Source organism: Miniopterus schreibersii (assembly GCF_964146895.1).
Source record: "Miniopterus schreibersii genome assembly, chromosome: 4".
Classification (NCBI taxonomy): domain Eukaryota; kingdom Metazoa; phylum Chordata; class Mammalia; order Chiroptera; family Miniopteridae; genus Miniopterus; species Miniopterus schreibersii.
Window position 1 is genome coordinate 28042533 of NC_138105.1, and position 21463 is coordinate 28063995.

General features: G+C 44.9%; 1 protein-coding gene and 1 pseudogene across 10 annotated transcripts in view; one reads left to right on the plus strand and one right to left on the minus strand.

Moving 5' to 3' along the window:
* The first annotated feature begins 1634 nt into the window (after positions 1-1634).
* Positions 1635-21463, plus strand: part of NSD1 (nuclear receptor binding SET domain protein 1) — a 151001-nt gene continuing 131172 nt past the window's right edge. For 2 of the 9 annotated variants that reach the window (XM_081135000.1, XM_081135005.1), the window contains exons 1-2: positions 2625-2825; positions 3974-4917. In XM_081135000.1, coding sequence (XP_080991126.1) covers positions 3991-4917 — 927 coding nt within the window. In that variant the 5' untranslated portion in view covers positions 2625-2825; positions 3974-3990. Of the gene's footprint in view, positions 1946-2594; positions 2826-3049; positions 3129-3382; positions 3464-3539; positions 3555-3973; positions 4918-21463 lie in introns of those variants that run through there. The other 7 variants (XM_081135007.1, XM_081135006.1, XM_081135008.1 and 4 more) reach the window with 7 other exon arrangements.
* Positions 10934-15289, minus strand: LOC308555583 (ferritin light chain pseudogene; annotated as a pseudogene). The gene is made up of 2 exons: positions 15279-15289; positions 10934-11498 (listed from the first exon to the last, which is right to left on the minus strand). The product of its transcript is annotated as a ferritin light chain pseudogene (transcript).

Consider the following 21463-nt stretch of genomic DNA (forward strand, 5'->3'; position numbering starts at 1 on the left):
TGTGAAGAAGGAACCAGTCAGAGCTTCTCCACTGAAGTGCCCAGAAGAGGTTAGTGGATGTAACTTCTTAGCAGAACAAAAGTCTGGTGGATCCTGAGAGCTGGACCCTGGGGCGTAGACCCAGGTGTTCTCTGGCTGGTCCTAGCACAGAACGCTGCCAACCTGCCTTTGCACATAGGAACCTTCAGGGTACTTCACTGTCTTCAACAGAAGGAGGCACCCTGGGGGAACAGTGTGCCCCTCACCGCTCTGGTTCCAGGGAACACCTTTCCTTTGAGAAAGCCTGCTTGCAGTCTTGGAAGGGCCTGCATCTTCACCGCTGGACAGAGGGCTATGGAGAGCAGGAGGCTAGGGGCACCCTGAGTTCCAAGCCTGGTCCGGTGAAGATTGGGAAGGCTGAAGGATGGAGTTTAGAGAGCTCCACAGCAGATGCTGTGCCGGACAACACCAAAAGGGCTTTCCCAGGCGGGCTCTGAGTTAAGGGAAGGGCTGTGGGTAAGGGCTCCACATACAATAATTATGTATGTTTACTAAGTCCGGGAGAAATGGTAGTCACGTGGCTGTCGAGGGCGGTGCTCTCAGCTTTTTAGTTGGAGTTAACCCGAATCACTGAAGGCTTTCTGGAGGAGGTGGAATTTTTTACGGTGGCTGATTGTGGTTCTTTCTAAACAGTGAGGATGCACTTAGCCCTCTAGGGACCAGCTAGTTCCCGAGGTGAGCTTTTTGCTGGAGAACAAGCCTAGGGGGTCAGACCGGGCTGGGGGAAGGACCTGGGGAGCTGGAGTCGAGAGGTCAACCTAGGCTTGAGTTCCCCGACCCGCCCTTGTGCTTTCTTGGATGGCCGAACGCACCGTGGCCGCCCTTGCCCGTTGCAGCGGGGCGGCGAGCGCCGGGTGCAGGCCTCGAGGTCCAGAGCGCCCCAAAACGGGGATCAGGTCAGCGGACTTGTCGGGGCCAGCCCGGCGGTCCACCCTCCAGCGCAGTTCCACCGGGGTCCCGGTGCCCAGCCCCAAGGGGCAAGGCGAGCGCTCCTCGGGGAGCCAGGCTGAGGAGCAGGCGGTCTGCGCCCGGCTCAAGTGGCACGAGAGGGCCATCTGCCTGGGTGCAGAGAACTGCAGCGCCCGCGGTGCGAGGCGCGGCCCCTCCGGCCCCGGGCCCGCATCCACATCCCCTGTCCCGCGCGCCCGCACCGACCGACGCCTGCCCGCGCCCGCGGCCGGAGTCCCGGTGCCAGGCCGAGACCCAGGCTAGGCGCGGGAGGCGGTGCAGGGATTAGCGGACCCCTCCCCCAGCGCTCCCCTCGCCCCGCCCGAGGCGGCGAGGACCCCTGGGCCCGGGGGTGGCGAGGGAACTTCGTCCCGGCAGTGCCCGAACCGGGGACTCGGCCTCACTGGGCGGGGGCCGCACCGCGAGGTGCGGGCGCGCTGTCAGGCTGCTCCCCGCTCGGGTGCGAGGGGTGGGCTCAGCGCGGGGGTCGCTCGGCCGTACCTCCCAGCCGAGGCCACGGCAGGGCGGGCAGTGCCCAGGCGGGTAACCCGACCCGACCCGGCTCCCGGTAGCCGCTCACCCCTCAAGGCCGGGCAGGGGCAGGGGGAGGGAGAGGAATAGGGGGGAGGGGGAAGGGAAGGGGTGGTGGGTGAGGAGCCGTGGGGCCCGCAGGGCCGAGTCCCCGGCCTGTCTGCGTAGCTCTACGGCAGCTGCTCGCGGCGCCCGGGACGAGCCAGCCCCCTGCCTCCTGGGCGTCGGGCCTGCGGCAGAAGGGAGCCCTGGGGCTGCACGGGCTTGGCTCGGGGAGGCAGACCCGAGCTGCTGACTCCATTTTGTTTCCTGCTCAGCTTGGTCTGTGGTGGTGGTGTGGGTTTGGGGTGCGGCCGGGCACGGGGTTCACCTGCGGCCGCGCCTGCTCGGGGCCTGAGGCCTCGAAGACCCCAGCCCCAGCCCCCAGGTGAGCCCCGCGGTGGGAGGGGGGGTGCCTTGGCCTCGGGCCGAGCCGAGCGGGCTGAAGGCAGGTGCCCAGTGGATGGGGAGCCCGGGCTATAACCTAAGATGGAGGCCGGGACTGACGCGGGCCCGAGTAGGGCTGGCGGGGCGGTCAGACAGGCCTCAGTCGGGCCAGGTACCGCCGGGGTTGGGACTCGAGACGGGTCGGGTGTTGGAGCTGTGTGCAGTCTGGGGCCAGCTCAGCGCCCCGAGGTAGGTGAGGGGACCGGAGTACCACCCACGACGCCCGTAGGCCCTGACTCTCCCAGGAGGCGCGCGAGGCTCCTGGGGAGCCCGCCTCAGGCCCCGCCCGGGCAGCCCGGCCCGCCCGTAGGCCTGGGCTGCGAGCGGTCGCGCAGGGGGAGGGGAGGGGGCGGCAGCGGCGGCTCCTCTGATTGGACGGCACGCTCGTGAGCCCGACTTCACCCGCCCTGAACCCCGAAGAGTGAGGCAAGGGGGCGCGCGCGCGGTGGGGGCAGGGGTGCGCGCGCACTCGGGGCCCCAGCCGCACGCGGGCGGGCGCGAGGCGCTCGGTCGCACGCGCCGCCACGGGGGCGCGCGCGGTGGGGGTGTGAGGAGGAGGAGGAGGAGGAGGAGGAGGTGGTGGAGGAGGAGGAGGAGGAGGAGGTGGTGGAGGAGGAGGAGGAGGAGGAGGAGGAGGTGGCCGCGGCAGCAGACTAGGCCGGGGCAGGTCGCGCTCGCTGCCTTCTCCCCTGAAGAGAGACGCGGGGGGGGAGGGGGGTGCGGCGAGCGGCTCCGCTCTCTCCCCACCGCTCCCCTCGCGCCCCAGTGTAATGAGGGTCACCCCCTCCCCCCAGCCGGCCCGGGAGGGGGCACGGGGCACGGTAACTAGTACATTGGGGTGGGCGGCGGGCTGGCGCGAGGAGGGAGGAGGCGGCCGGGCGGGGAAGATGGTGGTGGTGGTGGTGGTGGTGGTGGTGGTGGTGAGGGTGAGGTGAGGGGCGCGGGGGAGGGCCGGGCGCGGCGCGGGGTTGGTGGCCGGCTGCGTTGCAGCCTCGGGCCCCCTCCCCCTCCATCACTACCAGCCGGGCTCAGGCCTAGCCGGCCGGGCTGCCGCGAACTTCCTCCCGGCACGGCCCGTGTCCCGCCGGCCTCTCGCGCGCACCTCAGCCTCTGCCGCCCCTCAGGTAGCCGGCTGGGGGGCACGGGGCCCGCTGCCCTCCCGCAATAAACTTTGCTTGCTGCTGAATATTGATGAGGGCGATCGGCTCGGCCGGGAGGTGCTACCGCGGCTGCGGGAAGGAGCGCGGCCCGGGCAGGCGGCGGCGGCGTCGGCAGCAGCCATGTTTGTCAAGCTATAGCAGCAGCTGCTGCTGCCCTGACTTGGCTTCACCGGCTGCCTCCGTTTCGACCCCTGCAGTGTCCCAGCCTCTGGGACCTGCAGCTGTGGATCGAGCTGGCCTGTAGTCAGGAAGGCGAGCTTCGGGGTGCACCCCCTTCGGCCGACTGGCCTGCGACCTGGGTACGGCCGCTGCAAAGGCTCCGGCGCCGGCTGGGCGCAGGGAGCAGCGCTATTGTGACCACTGAGCCGAGGGAGCCTGGAAGGAGGGAGGGTAACCTTTTTGTGCAGCGTCTGGAACCCCCCTCTCGAACCCCACATTCCCCTCCTTTCGGGAAATCCGGTTGCTATATCCTCAGCGAGGGAGGGGGAAGACGATTCCTATTTGTGATTTGGGTATTTCTACTGCCAAAGGGATTTTAATCGTAGTTCAACCCTACTGTCCACCAGTCTGCAGTGCAGGAAAAAGGGACGGGCTGTTTCCATGTGGCAAGATCTGCCCAGCTCCAGAAAGATGGAGTTTATGGAGGCTCACCGAGGCCATTTTTCCGTCGTCAGCTGGAGAACTTTTCTGCCCATGGAAGTGCATCTGAAAGACATCGAGGCCACTAGGCCTTGAGAAGTGGCTGCCATTTTGAAGATAAGTCAAATGACCTTTTAACTCAGATTAATTGCTGTGTTTTTGGATTCCAGGTTGATGCTGGCGCAGGATGGATCAGACCTGTGAACTACCTAGAAGAAATTGCCTGCTGCCCTTTTCCAATCCAGTCAATTTAGATGCCCCTGAAGACAAGGACAGCCCTTTCGGTAATGGTCAATCCAATTTTTCTGAGCCACTTAATGGGTGTACTATGCAGTTGTCGACTGCCAGTGGAACATCCCAAAATGCTTATGGACAAGATTCTCCATCTTGTTACATTCCACTGCGGAGACTACAGGATTTGGCCTCCATGATCAATGTAGAGTATTTAAATGGGTCTGCTGATGGATCAGAATCCTTTCAAGACCCTGAAAAAAGTGATTCAAGAGCTCAGTCGCCAATTGTTTGCACTTCCTTGAGTCCTGGTGGTCCAACAGCACTTGCTATGAAACAGGAACTCTCTTGTAATAACTCCCCTGAACTCCAGGTAAAAGTAACAAAGACTGTCAAGAATGGCTTTTTGCACTTTGAGAATTTTACTTGTGTGGACGATGCAGATGTAGATTCTGAAATGGACCCAGAACAGCCAGTCACAGAGGATGAGAGTATAGAGGAAATCTTTGAGGAAACTCAGACCAATGCCACCTGCAATTATGAGCCTAAATCAGAGAATGGTGTAGACGTGGCCATGGGAAATGAACAAGACAGCACACCAGAGAGTAGACACGGTGCAGTCAAATCGCCATTCTTGCCATTAGCTCCTCAAACTGAAACACAGAAAAATAAGCAAAGAAATGAAGTGGACGGCAGCAATGAAAAAGCAGCCCTTCTCCCAGCCCCCTTTTCACTAGGAGATACAAACATTACCATAGAAGAGCAATTAAACTCAATAAATTTATCTTTTCAGGATGATCCAGACTCCAGTACCAGTACATTAGGAAACATGCTAGAATTACCTGGAACTTCATCATCATCTACTTCCCAGGAATTGCCATTTGTAAGCAGTTTTGGTACAACTTAAATATATACATTAATGTATATATACAGGCAACTTAAATGGAAACATAACTAATTGGTTTTTGGTTGCTTATCAATTCACAGCTCAAAGTCAATTGCTAATGATAAGCTTTTTGGGGAAATTTTACTTTGATTTTTAAATTTATATTGTATGAGTTTGGTTCTTTAGAGTTTTCCAATTAACTCTTCTTTGAGGGCTGATTAAGAGTTAAACTTTCAAGGGCATTTGATTTAGTTTAGATTTACTTTATCAATATGGAGGTATACATTTGTTTAGGTTTTTTTTTTTAAGTACTTTGGCTTGCTGGCATTGTGAGTTACAGGTGAACCAATTAATTACCTGGAGTCCTGTTTCCCCATAGGGCATGGCTTATTTTCTTAGTTGAAGGGGTACTCTTGTTGCAGGCTGAAGTGCATTTTGTGCACAAATTAAAGGTAGCTAAGATGAGTCGGACTTTTTAGACATCAGTCAAATTTTCCCCCTAACAAATGTCTCTAACATACTATGTCAGGATGTAACTGAAATTTTACGGCATGTGGTGATTGTTTTGAGTGCATTAAGTAATTCAGTTTACCGTGTAGCCCTGCTGTTCTTTAAAGTTAGAAAAGGAGAATGTGGGTGTGTCACTTTTGTTTTTATTGATTCATATCTTAAATATGCTTTTGTACTTCTTGGTTTCTTAACTTGGCACTTATAGATGTAAAATTTTTGTTTTGGTAGTTATCTTGAGTCTGTATTGTCCTAGATATTTTTTAGAGTCTATAGGCTGTGTTGGCAGCCTATTGGCAGCTCAGACAAATCCTTTTTCTTGGGTTCACATTGACATTTATTATATATATATATATATATATATATATATATATATACACACACACACACACACACACACACACACACACACACACAAATACATACAGAGTGGGGCAAAAGTAGGTTTACAGTTGTGAGTACAAGAAACAGTTTATTCTTGTATTGTTATTATTACTTTCTATACGAGCAGCTGTAAACCTACTTTTGCCACACCTTGCATATAGTTTTGCAATTGTATTTACATAAGACCCTAGATCTAACGGTGGAGATAGATTTTTCTCTAGAAGCGTACAAATAGAAGTAGAAATCTCATTGTTGGTTCTCATTAAGAGATACCAGTGGAGCATTGGTTCTATTAAAAACAACTGAAAATATTGGAGCCTATAGACAGTGTGTTACTCATCTAAAATGGAAGTTTGCAAACTTGCGTAAACGTAGAAAAATTTTTTCAGGCAGAAAAATCTGAATTGCTCTAAGGCTTAATTTTTTATTTTTTAAAAAAATTTATTTATTTTAGAGGGAGGGAGGGAGAGAAACATCATTTTGTTGTTTCACTTGTTTATGCATTCATTGGTTGATTTTTTTAATGTGCCCTGACCGGGGGATTGAACCCCTAGCTTGGTATATCTGGATGAGGAGCTGACCGAGTGAGCTACCCGGCCAGGGGTTTAATTTATTTGATTCAGGATTGTGTTTGAAATCTGTTGCTTTGATTTTCAACTTTGATATTTTTTAACTGAGGATTTAAAAAAGTGAAGTCAGTCTCAATGCAAATTTAGTTGAACAATACAGCTTAGGAAAGGTATAATGTATTCAGGCTATTCACAGTTGATTCATTGATGCAGCCAATATAGGGCACTTACTCTGTATTACTGTGTAATACTTACTCTGTATTACTCTTACTCAGGGCTGGAAATTTTTGAGAATTCTTAGCAAATGCTGTTTGTCTTTAATTCTGACTGTAATATTGTGATAGAATAAGATTCTCTTGGCAAAAGTAATAGTAGTTATTAGGACTGTAAACCCTGCCTGAATTAGATAAAGACACATAATTCAAGATCATATTGTCTGTTGTTTTGTATATCTAACTATAAGCAGACTGCTTGCCTCCTGTCATAAATGTCATTATAGTTAATAATCCTGACCTGGTGCTTTTATATTTAATTGGGTTGCTATCTTCTAATTCCTGCCAGTATACATGTACTTTGTACATAAGCAGCTTTGTACATTGTAGGAAAAGAATAAAATCTTTTAAAACATTTTATTTATTGATTGATTTGAGAGAGAGAAAGGGAGAACCATTGATTTGTTGTTCCACTTATTCATGCAGTCATTGGTTGATTCTTGTATGTGCCCTGACTGGGGATTGAACCTGCAACCTTGGCATATTGGCACAATTCCTTAACCAACTGAGTTACCTGGCCAAAGCTTGGATAAAATCTTGAAGGAAGATTGATCTCCAGACCTCCAAGTTTAAACAGGCAGTACTTTAGTTTATTAAGTGCTTTGGTCTCTATTGTCTCATTGGGTCTTCATAGCCTTTTAGTAAAAAAGCGATGTCATAGAAGACATAGGTTAACCTACAAGGCACTTGAGGTTATCAGAGACAATACTGAAACCCTTGAAGCCATAGAATTATCTGAGTACTCTTGGCTTTCTTTAGTGACTTTTGAAGGTCTCTGATACCTGCCTGGACCTGAAGTAACTTCTGGCGAAGTTGTTTGTCTTCTACTCTTTGCTCCGATATTTTATACTATGACGGTATTCATGAATTTGGGGATCCTCAAAGTTCTTAGGATGTAGATAGTTCCAGGATGGTCTGATGGACATGTACTGGTGATCCTCTGTCGAAAGAAGAGGACCACTAAAAATGAATCCACTTATAGTGGGGACTAACATCTTATAAGTAAACAGGGAGAAAAAGGATTATTTAGGATTTCATATTGAAAAGTAAAATTCAGAACTGTAAAAATAAGTTTTTAAACCTTTACCAAAATTTTAGTTATGATGACAACTGTTTGTTACAAGGGGAGAATCAAAAGATTTTAAAAAGTTTTGTCCAGCGAAATTGTACATTAAGGAGATGACATACGTACTTTAATTTTCTTCACTTTCTCATCATGATCATAAGGAAAATAAATTCTTATAAAAATATTTAAGGCCCAGCTGGGCGTGGCTTAGCGGTTGAGCATCAACCTAGGATCCAGGAGATCACGATTCGATTCCCAGTCAGGGCACATGCCCATGTTGTGGGCTTGATCCCCAGTCGAGGGCGTGAAGGAGGCGACTCTCTCATCATTGATATTTTTATCTCTCTCCCTCTCCCTTCCTCTCAAATCAGTAAAGATATATTTTTTTTTAAAAATTTAAGGACTTAATCAGTTTTAGTGGGGTTCTCTTTTTAAAAGTGTTTACTATGGAAAATTTCAAGCATATACCAAAGAAGAGAATAGTAGAAATGCCTATGTACTCCTCACCCAGCTTCAAGAATTACTGCCCTAGCTGCTGTGGTGCAGTTGGTTGGAGAGTTGTCCCATACATCAGAGGGTTGTGGGTCCGATTCCTGGTCAGGGCACGTACCCAGGTTGAGGGTTCAATCCCCGGTTGGGGTGCATGTGGGAGGCAACCGATGGATGTTTCTCTCTTCCTTTCCCTCTCCCTCCTTTTCTCTCTCTGTCTCCCCTCCTCCTCCCTTCCTCTCTCTAAAATCAATTTTTTAAAAAATTACTATTTTTCCAGTCTTGTTTTATCTTCCATTTTGTCATTCAGTAGCATTTCTTAATCCTTAGATACTCATAACATTCTTTTATTTATTTTTTTAAGTTCTCACCAGAGGATATGTTTTATTGGTTTTAGAGAGAGGAGGGGAGAGAGAGAGCAGCAGCGATGTGAGAGAAACATTGATTGGTTGCCTTCCTTAAGTGCCTGACTGGGGGAAGAACCTGCAACCTAGGTATGTGCCCTGACTGGGACTCAAACCTGCAACCTTTTTGGTGTATGGTATGATGCTCCAATTAACTGAGCCACTGGCAGGGGCTCAACACTCTTTTGAACCTCCTGTACTGTTATCCTTGTCACTTGTTTACTGGTTGATCTAGATCATCTTTTCCTTGCCTGTAATTGGAGTAGTACTTTTTTTTAAATCGACTTTACAGAGAGGAGGGCGGAGAGAGAGAAAACATGGATGTGAGAGAGAAATATCGATTGGTTGCCTCCTGACAGGCCTGCAGACTGGGGATAGAACCTGCAACCTAGGTATGTGCTCTGACCAGGAATTGAACCCACAACCTTCCAGTGTATAGGACAATTCTTCAACCAACTAAGCCACACTGGCCAGGGCAAAGTTGTTCTTTATTATATTATTAATATTGTTATTATTATTATTTTTAAATTGTTTTAGAGAGAGGAAGGGGGAGAGAGAGAGGGAGAAATAGAAAGAGAGAAACATCGATTTGTTCTACTTATTTATTATGCATTCATTGGTTGATTCCCTGTATGTGCCTGGACTGGGGATTGAACCAGAAACCTTGGCGTATCAGGATGACACAGTAACCAGTTGAGCTACCTGGCCAGGGCTCTTCTTTATTATTTACATTGACTTAAAGAAACACAGCAACCTGAGCTGGTTTGGCTGAGTGGTTAGAGTGTCAGCCCACGGACTAAAGGGTCCCAGGTTCAGTTGAGGCCAAGGGCACATACCTCAATTGCAGGCTCAATCCCTGGCCCAGGTCGGTGTGTGAGCGGGAGGCAACCAATCGATGTGTTTCTCTCACAATGACGTTTCTCTCTCCCCCTTCCACTCTCTCTGAAAAGCAATGGAAAGCCCAGCCAGGTGTGACTCAGCGGTTGAGCGTCAACTTAGGATCCAGGTGATCCGGGTTCGATTCCTGGTCAGGGCACATGCCCGGGTTGCCAGTTTGATCCCCAGTCGGGGGCATGCAGGAGGCAGCCGATCAATGACTCATCATTGATGTTTCTCTCTCTCTCTCCCTCTCCCTTCCTCTCTGAAATCAATAAAGATATATTAAAAGAAAAAAGAAAAGCAATGGAAAAATATCCTCTAGTGAGGATTAAAAAAAAAAATTAAAAATAGGTATTTTGGTGTTTTGCCCAGCCAGCATGGCTCAGTGGTTGGGTACTGACTCATGAACTAGAGATCACGGTTCAATTCCCAGTCAGGAACATGCCTGGGTTTTGGTCTCGATCCCTGGTAGGGGGTGTGCAGGAGGCAGCTGATCATTGATTCTCTTTCTTCATTGATGTTTCTATTTCATCTCCCTTCCTCTCTCTAAAATCAGTTAAAAATACATATAAAAAAATAAAAATAGGTATTTTGGTGTTTTAACAATATTTGCCCAGTACCAGTCTTGGGGATATAGAAAATAATCACAAACCAGTCCCTGTATTAAGTCTGTGCTATTGATGTTTAAGTGGTTAAGGAAGATGAGTGTAGAGATATGAAATCTAGAGCAGTCAAGGCTTTAAGGAAGAAATGGAACTTGAATTGGCTTCATCTGCTCTTGGTTGGGTTTGGTTTAGGAGAGTACTTTGGATGTGGAGAATTAAATAAACATAGTATTTTTAGAAGGTGCTTGCTGGATATTGGTTGGGTAGGTTGGAGGTAGTCAGGTAATAGGGCATAGAAATTCAGACTGTGGCATTTGATATTAATGTGATAGGAACTGGGAGCCAGCTAAGGATTTTAGTTAAGAAGTGATACGAAATCTGTGTTTGGGAAACTTTGGCTGGGGGAGAGTAGAGGCAAGATTAGGATGTAGGAGTCTGTTGCGATAGTAATTTAAAAAAATTTACTGATTGATTTTTAGAGAGGAGAGGAAAGGGGAGAGAGATATAGACAGACAGGGGTCAATCTGTTTTTCCATTTATTCATGCATTCACTGATTGATTCTTGCATGTGCCCTGACCGGGGATTGAACCTACAATCTTGGCGTGTTGGGATGGAGCTCCAACCAACTGGGCTGCTCAGCCAGGGCCGCAGTAGTAATTAAAACTTAAAACTTGAGCGGAGTCAGCAGTAGAAAGAAAGCGTAAATCCAGTAATATTCTCTTTTTTTGCTGTAAAAAGCTTTATTGTTTCCATTTGGTCCAGTTCATGGGAGAGGGCTCCAGGGTGGTTAAAAGAATGGCTAGGGATTTGGGGGAGAGGCTCAGGTAAAAGCCAGACTCAGGGGAATGCAGAGGGGCCCCTCAATGGCCTCTGGGTTCCAAAGGCCCCTGGTTTTGCTTGAGGGTGAGCCTTTCGAAGAGATACTCGCCCAGCCCAGCCTAGGGGCTGGCCAGCCTGAGGAGTGAGTCAGGTGGTTCCCCATCTTGATGAGTTTCACCTCCTCATCCAGGAAATGGTTCTCCAGGAAGTCACAGAGATGAGGGTCTGCGTGGGTAGAACCCATGGTGTGCAAATCCAAAAAGGCTGGTTCAGGTTCCTCTCCAAGGCCATAGTGGCTTCCATGAGGTCCTGGGTTTTGCCCCAGTCACTCTGGGAAGGCTTCAGCATGTCCTGGAAGATAATGCGACCACCTCACTGGTTTTGCATCTTTAAGAGATGCTCAGTGCCCTCACACTTCTCCACCAACTCTCAGAAGAAGTGGCTGATGTCCTCCTGAGCATTATCGTCATGTTCCAAATAGAAGCCCAGAGAGAGGTAGGTATAGGAGGCCTGCAAATGCAGGTTGGCCAGGCGGTTGATGGCAGCCTCCACCTTGGTGGCGTAATTCTGACAAATTTGGGAGCTCGTGGTTGCGTAGCAATAGGGAGTTACAGTCAAAAGACAGTGTTGGGCTGGCGTGGCTCAGCAGTTGAGCATCAACCTAGGATCCAGGAGATCGCGGTTTGATTCCCGGTCAGGGCACATGCCTGGGTTGCGGGCTCGTTCCCCAGTGGAGGGCGTGCAGGAGGCAGCCAATCAATTACTCTCTCATCATTGATGTTTCTATCTTTCTCCCTCTCTCTGAAATCAATAAAGATATATTTTTTTTAAAAAAAGAAACAAACCCAGTGTTGGCTGGTCTCAGAGGCTGACGACAACTGAGGTGGTTGGGAAGGTGGTAACTGGAAAAGACATTGGAGGGTGGTTGGAGGCTGGGAGAAGGGGGGGCTTCTCTGGATCTGTTCTATCCAAACACTGTTGAAGCAAGAGACAGATCAGGAGTGCCAAGGGCACTGCTCCATTAAGATTATTTCAAAGAGTGAAATTGACATCCCTTTTGGGGTTGCCTGGATTGTGGAAAAGTGGAGCGTGGATTTGAAGAATGAGGGAGAGGGATGGGTGTAGATGATGTCCAAGGCTTGTCATGTTGGTGCCTGAGCCAAATAAAAGATTCCTCAGGGGTTCTTTCTTCATCCCAGCAATTCTCTGCTTCCTCCCTTGGTTTCTGAGAAGAAAATTGATCCTTTCTTCACACCTCTTAGGTTCTGCTCTCTGACTGTCCTTGCTGGAGGACCTTATTTTATTTATTACTCTTTTTTTTAAAAAAATATATTTTTATTGATTTCAGACAGAGGAAGCGAGGGGGAGAGAGAAACACCAACGGTGAGAGAGAGTCATTGCTCTGCTGCCTCCTGCGCGCCCCCTACTGGGACTTGAGCCTGCAACCAGGGCTTGTGCCCTGACTGGGAATCGAACTGCGATCTCCTGGATCATAGGTAGATGTTCAACCGCTGAGCCACGCCAGCTGGGCTATTCATTACTCTTTTTTCTTTCCCTCTGGGATCTTTGTTCTCTAGCTCTCCACTGCATCACTTTTTCTGCCTAAAAACAGGATGACACCTTCTGTCCTGTAACCCTTCAATTATCTTTCCACGTTACTGGTGCATTTCTTGGAAGAGCTGTGTACTTTACCTTTCCTTAAAGCCCTCGTGTTTGGCTTCTGTATCCTCCACTCTACTGAAGCTGTTCTTTGTAAGTTACAAATGATACTTCCATATTTATCTTATTAGATTTGCAGCATTTTCACCACCATCCCTTTAAACAGTTTTTTTTACCTGCTTGCTCTCATCCTCTTTCCTTAATTCTCTGCAGTATTATCCACTTTCATTGATTCACTTTACTGTTATTCTGCTGTGAAAACTATCAACTTGACTTCTGAGCTTCAGACCAAGAAATCTAATTACCAACCAAGCTTTTTTATTGCCAAATGTGTCTTTCAATTTAATGATGGCATCCTCCTCCTTTTCATTTCAAGGCTGGAAACCTTGGAGTCATTTATTTAAATGGTCAAAACACATTTGAGTGCCTCCTCCTTGCTAGCCATTGCTAGTATAAAAGAAAGGAAAGACTTAGTCTGTGTTTTTAAGGAACTTGACTGTGTGGGGAAGACAAGTGTAAACAATGACAATACAGAATACTTAGTGGTCTTATAGGTGTTATAGATGCAGTACTGTGGGTGTGTGGCAGAGATATGCCTGGAGTAATCAGGAAGAACTTCACAGGGGTTATATATAATATGAACAGAGACATGCCCATGTGTAATGGAATAGCATAGGCAAGTGTCAAGAAATTATTTGAGCCCAGCTGGTGTTCCTAAGTGGTTGAGTGTTGATTCATGAACCAAGAGGTCACCGGTTCAATTCCTAGTCAGGGCACATGCCCAGGTTTCGGGCTCGATAACCAGTAGAGGGTGTGCAGGAGACAGCTGATCGATGATGTGTCTCTCTCATCAATGTTTCAGTCTCTCTGTCCCTCTCCCTTCCTCTCTCTCTCAAATCAATAAAAACATACTAAACAAAGAAAAGAAAGTATGTGATAGGAATCTGGGAGGAATGGGGTTGTCAGGAGATAAATTATAAAGATAGGCCTTGTGTGCCAGTCTATAGAGTTGAATTTTTATGTTATTTCTAAATTATACATACTCCTTCAGTCTTTTCATTTCTTTCTTTCTTTCTTTTTTTTTTTTTAAATATATCTTTATTGATTTCAGAGAGAGGAAAGGAGAGAGAGAGAGAGAGATAGAAACATCAATAATGAGAGAGTCATTGATTGAGCCCGCAACCCAGGCATGTGCCCTGACCGGGAATCGAACCCCGATCGCCCGGATCCTAGGTCGACACTCAACCACTGAGCCACGCCTGTTTGGGCAGTCTTTTCATTTCTTCATTCTCATTCTACTAGGAGGTCTTTATCACTGGTCTTCATATAGTTTTCTTTCCAATCTATTTTTCTTATACATAGTCACCTTTGACCTCTGAAATGAGAAATACTAAGTCTCTGGTTAAAGATTTATCTTTGGTGCCTTACTCTCTCCCATTTGCCTACCAAATAAAGCCCAAATTCAGTGTCCTCTTTGATAGGGCCCCTCATCCTGACCATTCCAAATCTCATGCTATACCCAGGGCATCCTGGGTTAAGCCAAACTGAATTGTTAGTGGTGCCCTACTGTTCACTGTCCCTTCGCTCATGCCTTTATCTTCCTGGTTTGATTCATCTTTGCATCTTAACTGTGTAGCATGGTGCCTTCTTTGTATTACTCATATTTATTGAGTAAAAGAATGAATGGTGCTATTACAGAAATACAAGTTGGAGAGAGGAATAAATTTTAGGAAGGTGATGAGTGGAATCTCATTTCTTGTCCTCAATGTACCAAATTTTAAAATTTAAGAGATTTTTTGCCTTCATCTCCTTGTATACTCAGTTTCTAAGGCCTTTGAATTTGAACTTCCTAACATCTCTCAAGCAGTCATTTTTCTCTTCCTTCTTACTTTCAATCCCCTAATTAAGGATATTAAATCATGGCTTTATGTTGGACCAATCTCTATGAGTGTGTATTGTACTACCTGTTTAGTTGGAGAAGTCCTTTTAATCTTTCTGAGGCCCAGTTACTCATCTCTATGTTAGAGCTACTATCTTACTTGCAGGGTTGTTTGAGAGGGTGCAAAAGACAATTTATTTGAAGCACCTAGTTCTGAAGTAGTGCTCAGAAAGTGATGCCTATTACATACCAAGAGTCAAATGCAATTTGAAAGGGTTAGCTGTGAATTTTGAGAAACATATCTTTATACTTTTGCTTTTGTCTCTATTCTTCCAAAACTCTTTTCTTGCTTAATTGATAAGGACATTTACTACTGTTGACAGTTTCTATTTTTGTTTAATAATCAGGAATTTGATCCATTTTTGTTTGGTAATCAGGAGAATTTAATTTGTGCAATAGGATCAGTATCTCTTTGTACCCCAACTATTAAGTGGTGTAACTTTATTACCTTGTTGCTTTTTATTACGTTGTTGCTTTTTGTCACTTGTCTTTTGTCATGGATATAAATGTTTCATTTTCACCTTCTGGTTTTCAGGGTGTGGTTTTCATTGTAGAATGGTTTCTGAAACTTTTAAAAATGATACATATGTAGCCTTTTGAGGAAATCATTATGAATCTTTTTAGTTAGAAAAGTAATAAATATTCACGGTAAAAGAAAGTTAGACTTAAAAATGGAATATATCCCTGGCCAATGTGGTTCAGTGGTTAGAGCGCTGCCCTTGAACAGAAAGGTTGTGGGTTTGATTGCTGGTCAAGGGCACGTACCTAGGTTGCATGTTCGATCCAGTCCGTGTGCTTGTGGGAGGCAACCAATCGCTGTGTCTCTGTTACATGGAAAGTTTCTCTCTTCCTCTCCTTCCCTCCCTCTCCACTCTCTAAAAAATTAGTGGAAAAAAGTATCCTCAGGTGAGGATTAACAAAAAAAAGAATATGGAGAGATCCCTTGTAAATTTTACCTGCTTTTGCAATGGTGACATTTTGCTAAAACATCTAATATCTCAGCCAGGATATTGATTTGGTGTTAATATAGTTCACCAATCTTACTCAGGCTTTCTCACTGTTTGTTTTTCATACTTTTTGTTTTCAAAAGAAAAGTCTGCCCTGGCCATTGTCGCTCAGTTGGTTGAGTGTTGTTCCATGCGCCAAGAGGTCACCGGTTCAGTTCCCAGTCACGGCACATGCCTAGGTTGTGGGCTTAATCCCCTGCCCCCCCAGTCTAACAGGAGGTAGCCAGTTGATGTTTCTTTCTCATAGCGATGTTTTCTCTTTCTCTCTCTAAAAATCAATAAAAACATATTTTTAAAAAAAGAAAGAAAATTCTGTATTTCTTTTTTCTTTTTTAAATATATCTTTATTGATTTCAGAGAGAGGAAAGGAGAGGGAGAGATAGAAACATCAATGATGAGAGAGTCATTGATTGGCTGCCTAGCCCGCAACCCGGGCATGTGCCCTGACCAGGAATTGAACCCTGATCGCCTGGATCCTAGGTCGATGCTTAACCGCTGAGCCACGCCTGGCCGGGCGAAAATTCTGTATTTCTATAAGGACAGATTCCAGATGTCCCAAGTTTTATTTGTACTCATTTGTGTGTGTGTGTATTAAGGTCTCTACATATTTATCACCTGTATAGGTTCCTATACACATCACCACAGTCAAGATGCTGAATGGTTCCAACACCATGAGGATCTCTCCTGTGGCCCTTTTATACCATACCCATCTCCCTTCTGGTTGCTCCTCCTCCAACCTTTTTCAAGTATTAATCTAAAATTTTGTTATTTTTCTTTCTTTTTTTTAAGAGAATGAAAGAGGGGTGGGGGGAAGAGACATTGATTTGTTCCACTTACCTATGTATTCATTGGTTGATTCTTGTATGTGCCCTGACCTGGGATTGAACCCTCAACCCCTCAACCTTGGCATATCAGAACGATGTTCTAACCAACTGAGCTCCAGCCAGGGCTAAAATTTTGTCATTTCTAAAATGTTATGTTAATGGAATCATATAGTATGTAGCCTTTTGGGATTTTTTTTTTACTTGGTATAATTCTCTGGAGATTCATCCAAGTTGTTGAGTATATCTATGTTTTATTCATTTTTTACTATTACTAAATAGTACCCCATTGTGTTTACACACCACAGTTTGTTTATTCACTTGTTGAAAGACATCTGAGCTTATTCTAGTTTTTGGATGTTAGAAGTGAAAATGCTATGAACATTCATGTATAGGTTTTTGTGTGTGAACATGAGTTTTCATTTCTCTATGATAAATGCCCAATGGTACAATTGCTGAATTGTATGGTAATGTTTAGTCTTATGAGAAACTATCAAGCTGATTTCCACAGTGAGTGCCATGTACAACTAGCAGTGTATGAGTGATCTAGTTTCTCTGTACCCTCACTATCATTTGGTGTTGTCACTATTTATTTTGGCCATTTTGATAGTTATGTAATGATATGTCGTTATTTTTTTTTTTTTTTGACTCCTCACCTGAGGATATGTTTTTATTGGCTTTAGAGAGAGAGAAAGGTGGAGGGAGAGAAACATCGATGTGAGAGACAGAGACATTCATTGGTTGCCTCCCACACACACCCGAATTGGGGCCAGGATCGAACCTGCAACCCACATATGTGCCCTTGACTGGGAATCAAACCTGAGACCTTTCAGTTTGCGGGACCAATGCTCTAACCATTGAGCAACACTGGCCAGGTCCTCATCTTTTTTTTTTTTAATCCTCAATGGAGGATATTTTTTCCATTGCTTTTCAGAGCAAGTGGAAGAGAGAGAGAAAAAAACATCAGTGTGAGACAGAGACATCAGTTGGTTGCCTCGTGCATGTGCCCTGATCAGGGCTGGGGATTGACCCTGCAACTGAGGTACGTGCCCTTGGTCAGAATTGAACCTGGGACCCTTCAGTCAGAAGGCTGATGCTCTAACCACTGAGTTAAACCAGCTAGGGCAGTCCTCATCACTTTCATTTTTATTTCCCTGATAGGTAATGATTTGAACATCTTCTTGCGTGCTTATTCGCTATCTATGTGTCCTCTTTGATGAAATATATTCAAATATTTTGCCCATTTTCTAATTGGATTGTTTGGTTTTTTAAACTGTTGAGTTTTGAGAGTGCTTTATATAGGATGTCCCAAGAAATGTATACACACATGTTGAGTAATTATAGAGGCAGTGTTTATTAAAATCCATTTCATTTTCAAAATTGAGCTATCAGCTATTAATGTGTGTATGCAATTTTTTGGGACACCCTATATATATTCTCAATGATCTACATTCTTTATAATAGCTGTATACAAACAATAATTTTTAAAAATTAATTCTACTTTGAGATAACTTATTAGGGAAGCAATAAAATCATACATACTTGTGGTTTCCCCTTAATAAATTAGAACAGATTTTAGTGTTTGTTGCCTGTATTAGGTGAAATTTCTTTATTAAGGCTTCTAAAATTCTGTATCTCCAATGACCTTATATAAAATACCATGATATTCTTTTAAGGATTGCTGGGAGGATACAGTCCATTTTGGATTAAATTAAAAATAATTACTGGCTATATGATATCCCTTTATATACCAGGAAGAGTCTGAAAGATAGCCTTTCTTTGTGAGTTATGAGGGTGTATTCCCCTTGTCATTTCTAATTTCTTTTGATGCTGTAATTGGAGCTTCTGGGGGATCTCTGGTGAAAGTAGGTGATGTGCAAGTTATAACTATAACCAGTTAAAATAACACACATTATTAATGTCATGCTAATTGTCTTCATAATTTTACATTCAAAGGCATACCTTTTAACATTGCAGTTGATTCAATTGACAGTGTATTGAATCTATTTTTATAATTATTATTATGCCAAAAAACAGTATTTCCACCATACCATGATGTAAATAATTACAGAGCAGTTGTTGAGAAGTAATAAAGTTTTCATTTAAAGTATTTTTTTAGCCCTGGCCATGTAGCTCAGCTGGTTGGAGCATCCTCTGGATGCACCAAGATTGCAGGTTTGATCTCTGGTTAGGGCACATACAAGAGGCAACCAAAGAGTGCATGGGTGGGTGGAACAGCGAGTCCATGTTTGTCTCTCTCCCTTCCTCTCTCTAAAATCAACAAATAAGTAAAACTTAATAATAAAGTGCTTTTTTAACATAATAGAGCTTTGGGGCATAAGTGTTAATAGTATTGCAGGTAATGAAACTACTGAAATTAGTTCTTTGATGGAGTAGATATTAGAGTTACAAGTGAAATCTTGATAGGTACCTTACTGATTAATGTCTGTGGAATTATTTCCTAAGGATAACTAATAGTGGAATTAGGGTAATGGATTAAATTTTTTGTGTTTCTCTTTGTTTTTAATGTTCACCTGAGGATATATTTTCATTGATTTTTAGAGTGAGAGGGAAACAGCGATGTGAGAGAGAAACATTGATCGGTTGCCTCCCATACTTGCCCTAACCAGGGAACGAACCCACAGTCTAGGCATGTACCCTGACTGGGAATTGAACCTGCAACCTATTGGTATAAGGGCTGATACTCCAACCCGGCTGGGCGTGGCTCAGTGGTTAAGCGTCGACCTAGGATCTAGGAGATCAGGGTTCGATTCCCGGCCAGGGCGCATGCCCGGGTTGCGGGCTTTAGCCGATTAATGACTCTCTCTTCATTGATCTTTCTATCTCCTCTCTCCCTTCCTCTCTCTGAAATTAATAAAGATATATTTTAAAAAAAAGAAAGAAAAAAGGGTCGATACTCCAAGTAACTGAGCCACCCAGCCAGGGCAAATTTTTTGCGCCTCTTGATGTATCCACTTCTGCATGGCATTCCAAAAGATTGTACCATTTTGCACAGGTCTAAATAGTTTATGAGTCTAGCATTTGCCACACTTTGATAAAAGTAAAGTCAATTTTTATAGCATTGATGCTTTAAGTTTTTATTAAGTGGATATATAATACTACCACAAAATCTGTTTGATTTTAATATTTTATAGCTATTAACCTTTTATCTCATTGGATATAAATATTCTCGATCTGTTTTTTATTTTAGTTAATTTTTTAGTTTATTATCTATTCTGCCTAACAAATGACCTTCAAATTTTGCAGCCTAAAACAGTAAACATTTATGTCACAGAGGATTAGGAATCAGGGAGTGGCTTAGCTGGGTGGTTCTGACTCAGAGTCTCTAATGAGATTGCAAGCAAGATGTTGCCAGGGCTACTGTCATTTGAAGGCTGTAGGATCCCTGTCCAAGATGGCTCACTCATATGGCTGCTGGCTGTTTGTAGGCGGCCTCAGTTCCTTGCCATGTGAACCTGTGCATAGGGCTGCTTACAGTATAGGGTACAGCGTACATTGCTAGCTTCCTCCAGAGTGAGTGATTCAAGAGATGAGAAGAGACCAAGCATGAAGATACAAGGGGATGCAGTGTAGGGGGGAATACACAAGGCACACATAACCATGAGGTAGGAATCATTGGGGGTCATCTAGGGGCCTGATTACCATACCCACTCAACAAGAAATGATGTTTAATTAGAGGAGAAAGCTTAAGGATATAAAATAGACAGTGATGATGTACTTTAACTTAGTTTTTAAAAATTTTTATTGATTTTTTTAGAGAGAGAGAGAGAAACATTGATGCAAGAGAGAAACATATTGGCTGCCTCCCAAATGAACCCTGACCAGGGATTGAATCTACATTCTGCATATATGCCCTGACCAGGAATCAAACTGGTGACTTTTTGGTGCACGGGATGATGCTCAACCAAGTGAGCCACACTGGGCCAGGGCTACTTTCACTTTTAAGCTGAATTAATTGCCTTATTTTTTCAAATTGAATTTTTTAATAGGTATGTGATTAAAAAATATTAAAAAGTAACCAGCGAAGTACCCTTGTATCATATCTGCTCAGTTAACATCTTCAGTTTCTGTGGCCGCCTCCCACATTTTTATTTTTATTTTTATTTTTTTTAATATGTTTTTAATGATTTCAGAGAGAGGAAGAGAGAGGGAGAAAGAGATAGAAACATCAGCGATGAGAGAGAATCATTGATGGGCTGCCTCCAGCACACCGCCTACTGGGAATCGATCTTGCAACACGAGTGATCTCCTGGTTCTTGGGTCAATGCTCAACTATTAAGCCATTCCAGCTGGAATTGGTGTTTTTTTTTAAAATATGTAATGCTTTACGAATTTACATGTCATCCTTCTGCAGGGGGCATACTAATCTTCTTTGAATCTTTCAAATTTTAGTATACGTGCTGCTGAAGCAAGCACTATATAAGCAGTTTTGAATGTATGCAAATACAACTATAGGGTAAATCTCCAGAACTGGAAGTGTGGATCAAAGTTAAAAATGTTTGTTTGTGCCTGGCCGGGTATGGCTTGGTAGTTGGGCATTGACCTAGGATCCAGAAAATCACAGTTCGATTCCCAGTCAGGGCTCATGCCCGGGTTGTGGGCTCGATCTCCAGTTGGGGGTGTGCCAGAGGCAGCCAATCAATGACAACTCTCTCATCATTGATGTTTCTATCTCTCCCTGTCCCTTCCTCTTTCTGAAATCAATAAAGATACATTAAAAAAAAAAAAAATTTTTGTGCACACCCGGTGTGGCTTAGTGGTTGGTCAGTGGTTGAATGTTGATCTGTGAACCAGTAAGGAGGTCATGGTTCGATTCCCGGTCAGGGCACATGCCTGGGTTGTGGGCTTGATCCTCAGTAGTGGGTGTATAGAAGGCAGCCGATCAGTGACCCATTATTGATGTTTCTCTCTCTCCCTCCGTTCCTCTCTCTGGAATCAATAAAAACATATTTTTAAAAATGTTTGTAATATTGAAAGATATTGCCAAATTCCCCAGTTAGCAATGCATGAATGTGCCTGTTTTAGTGGGGATTCTTTTGTTATTTGTTATTTTTAGTTGTGGTAAAATACAGCATATAATTTACTCTTCTAACCAATTGTA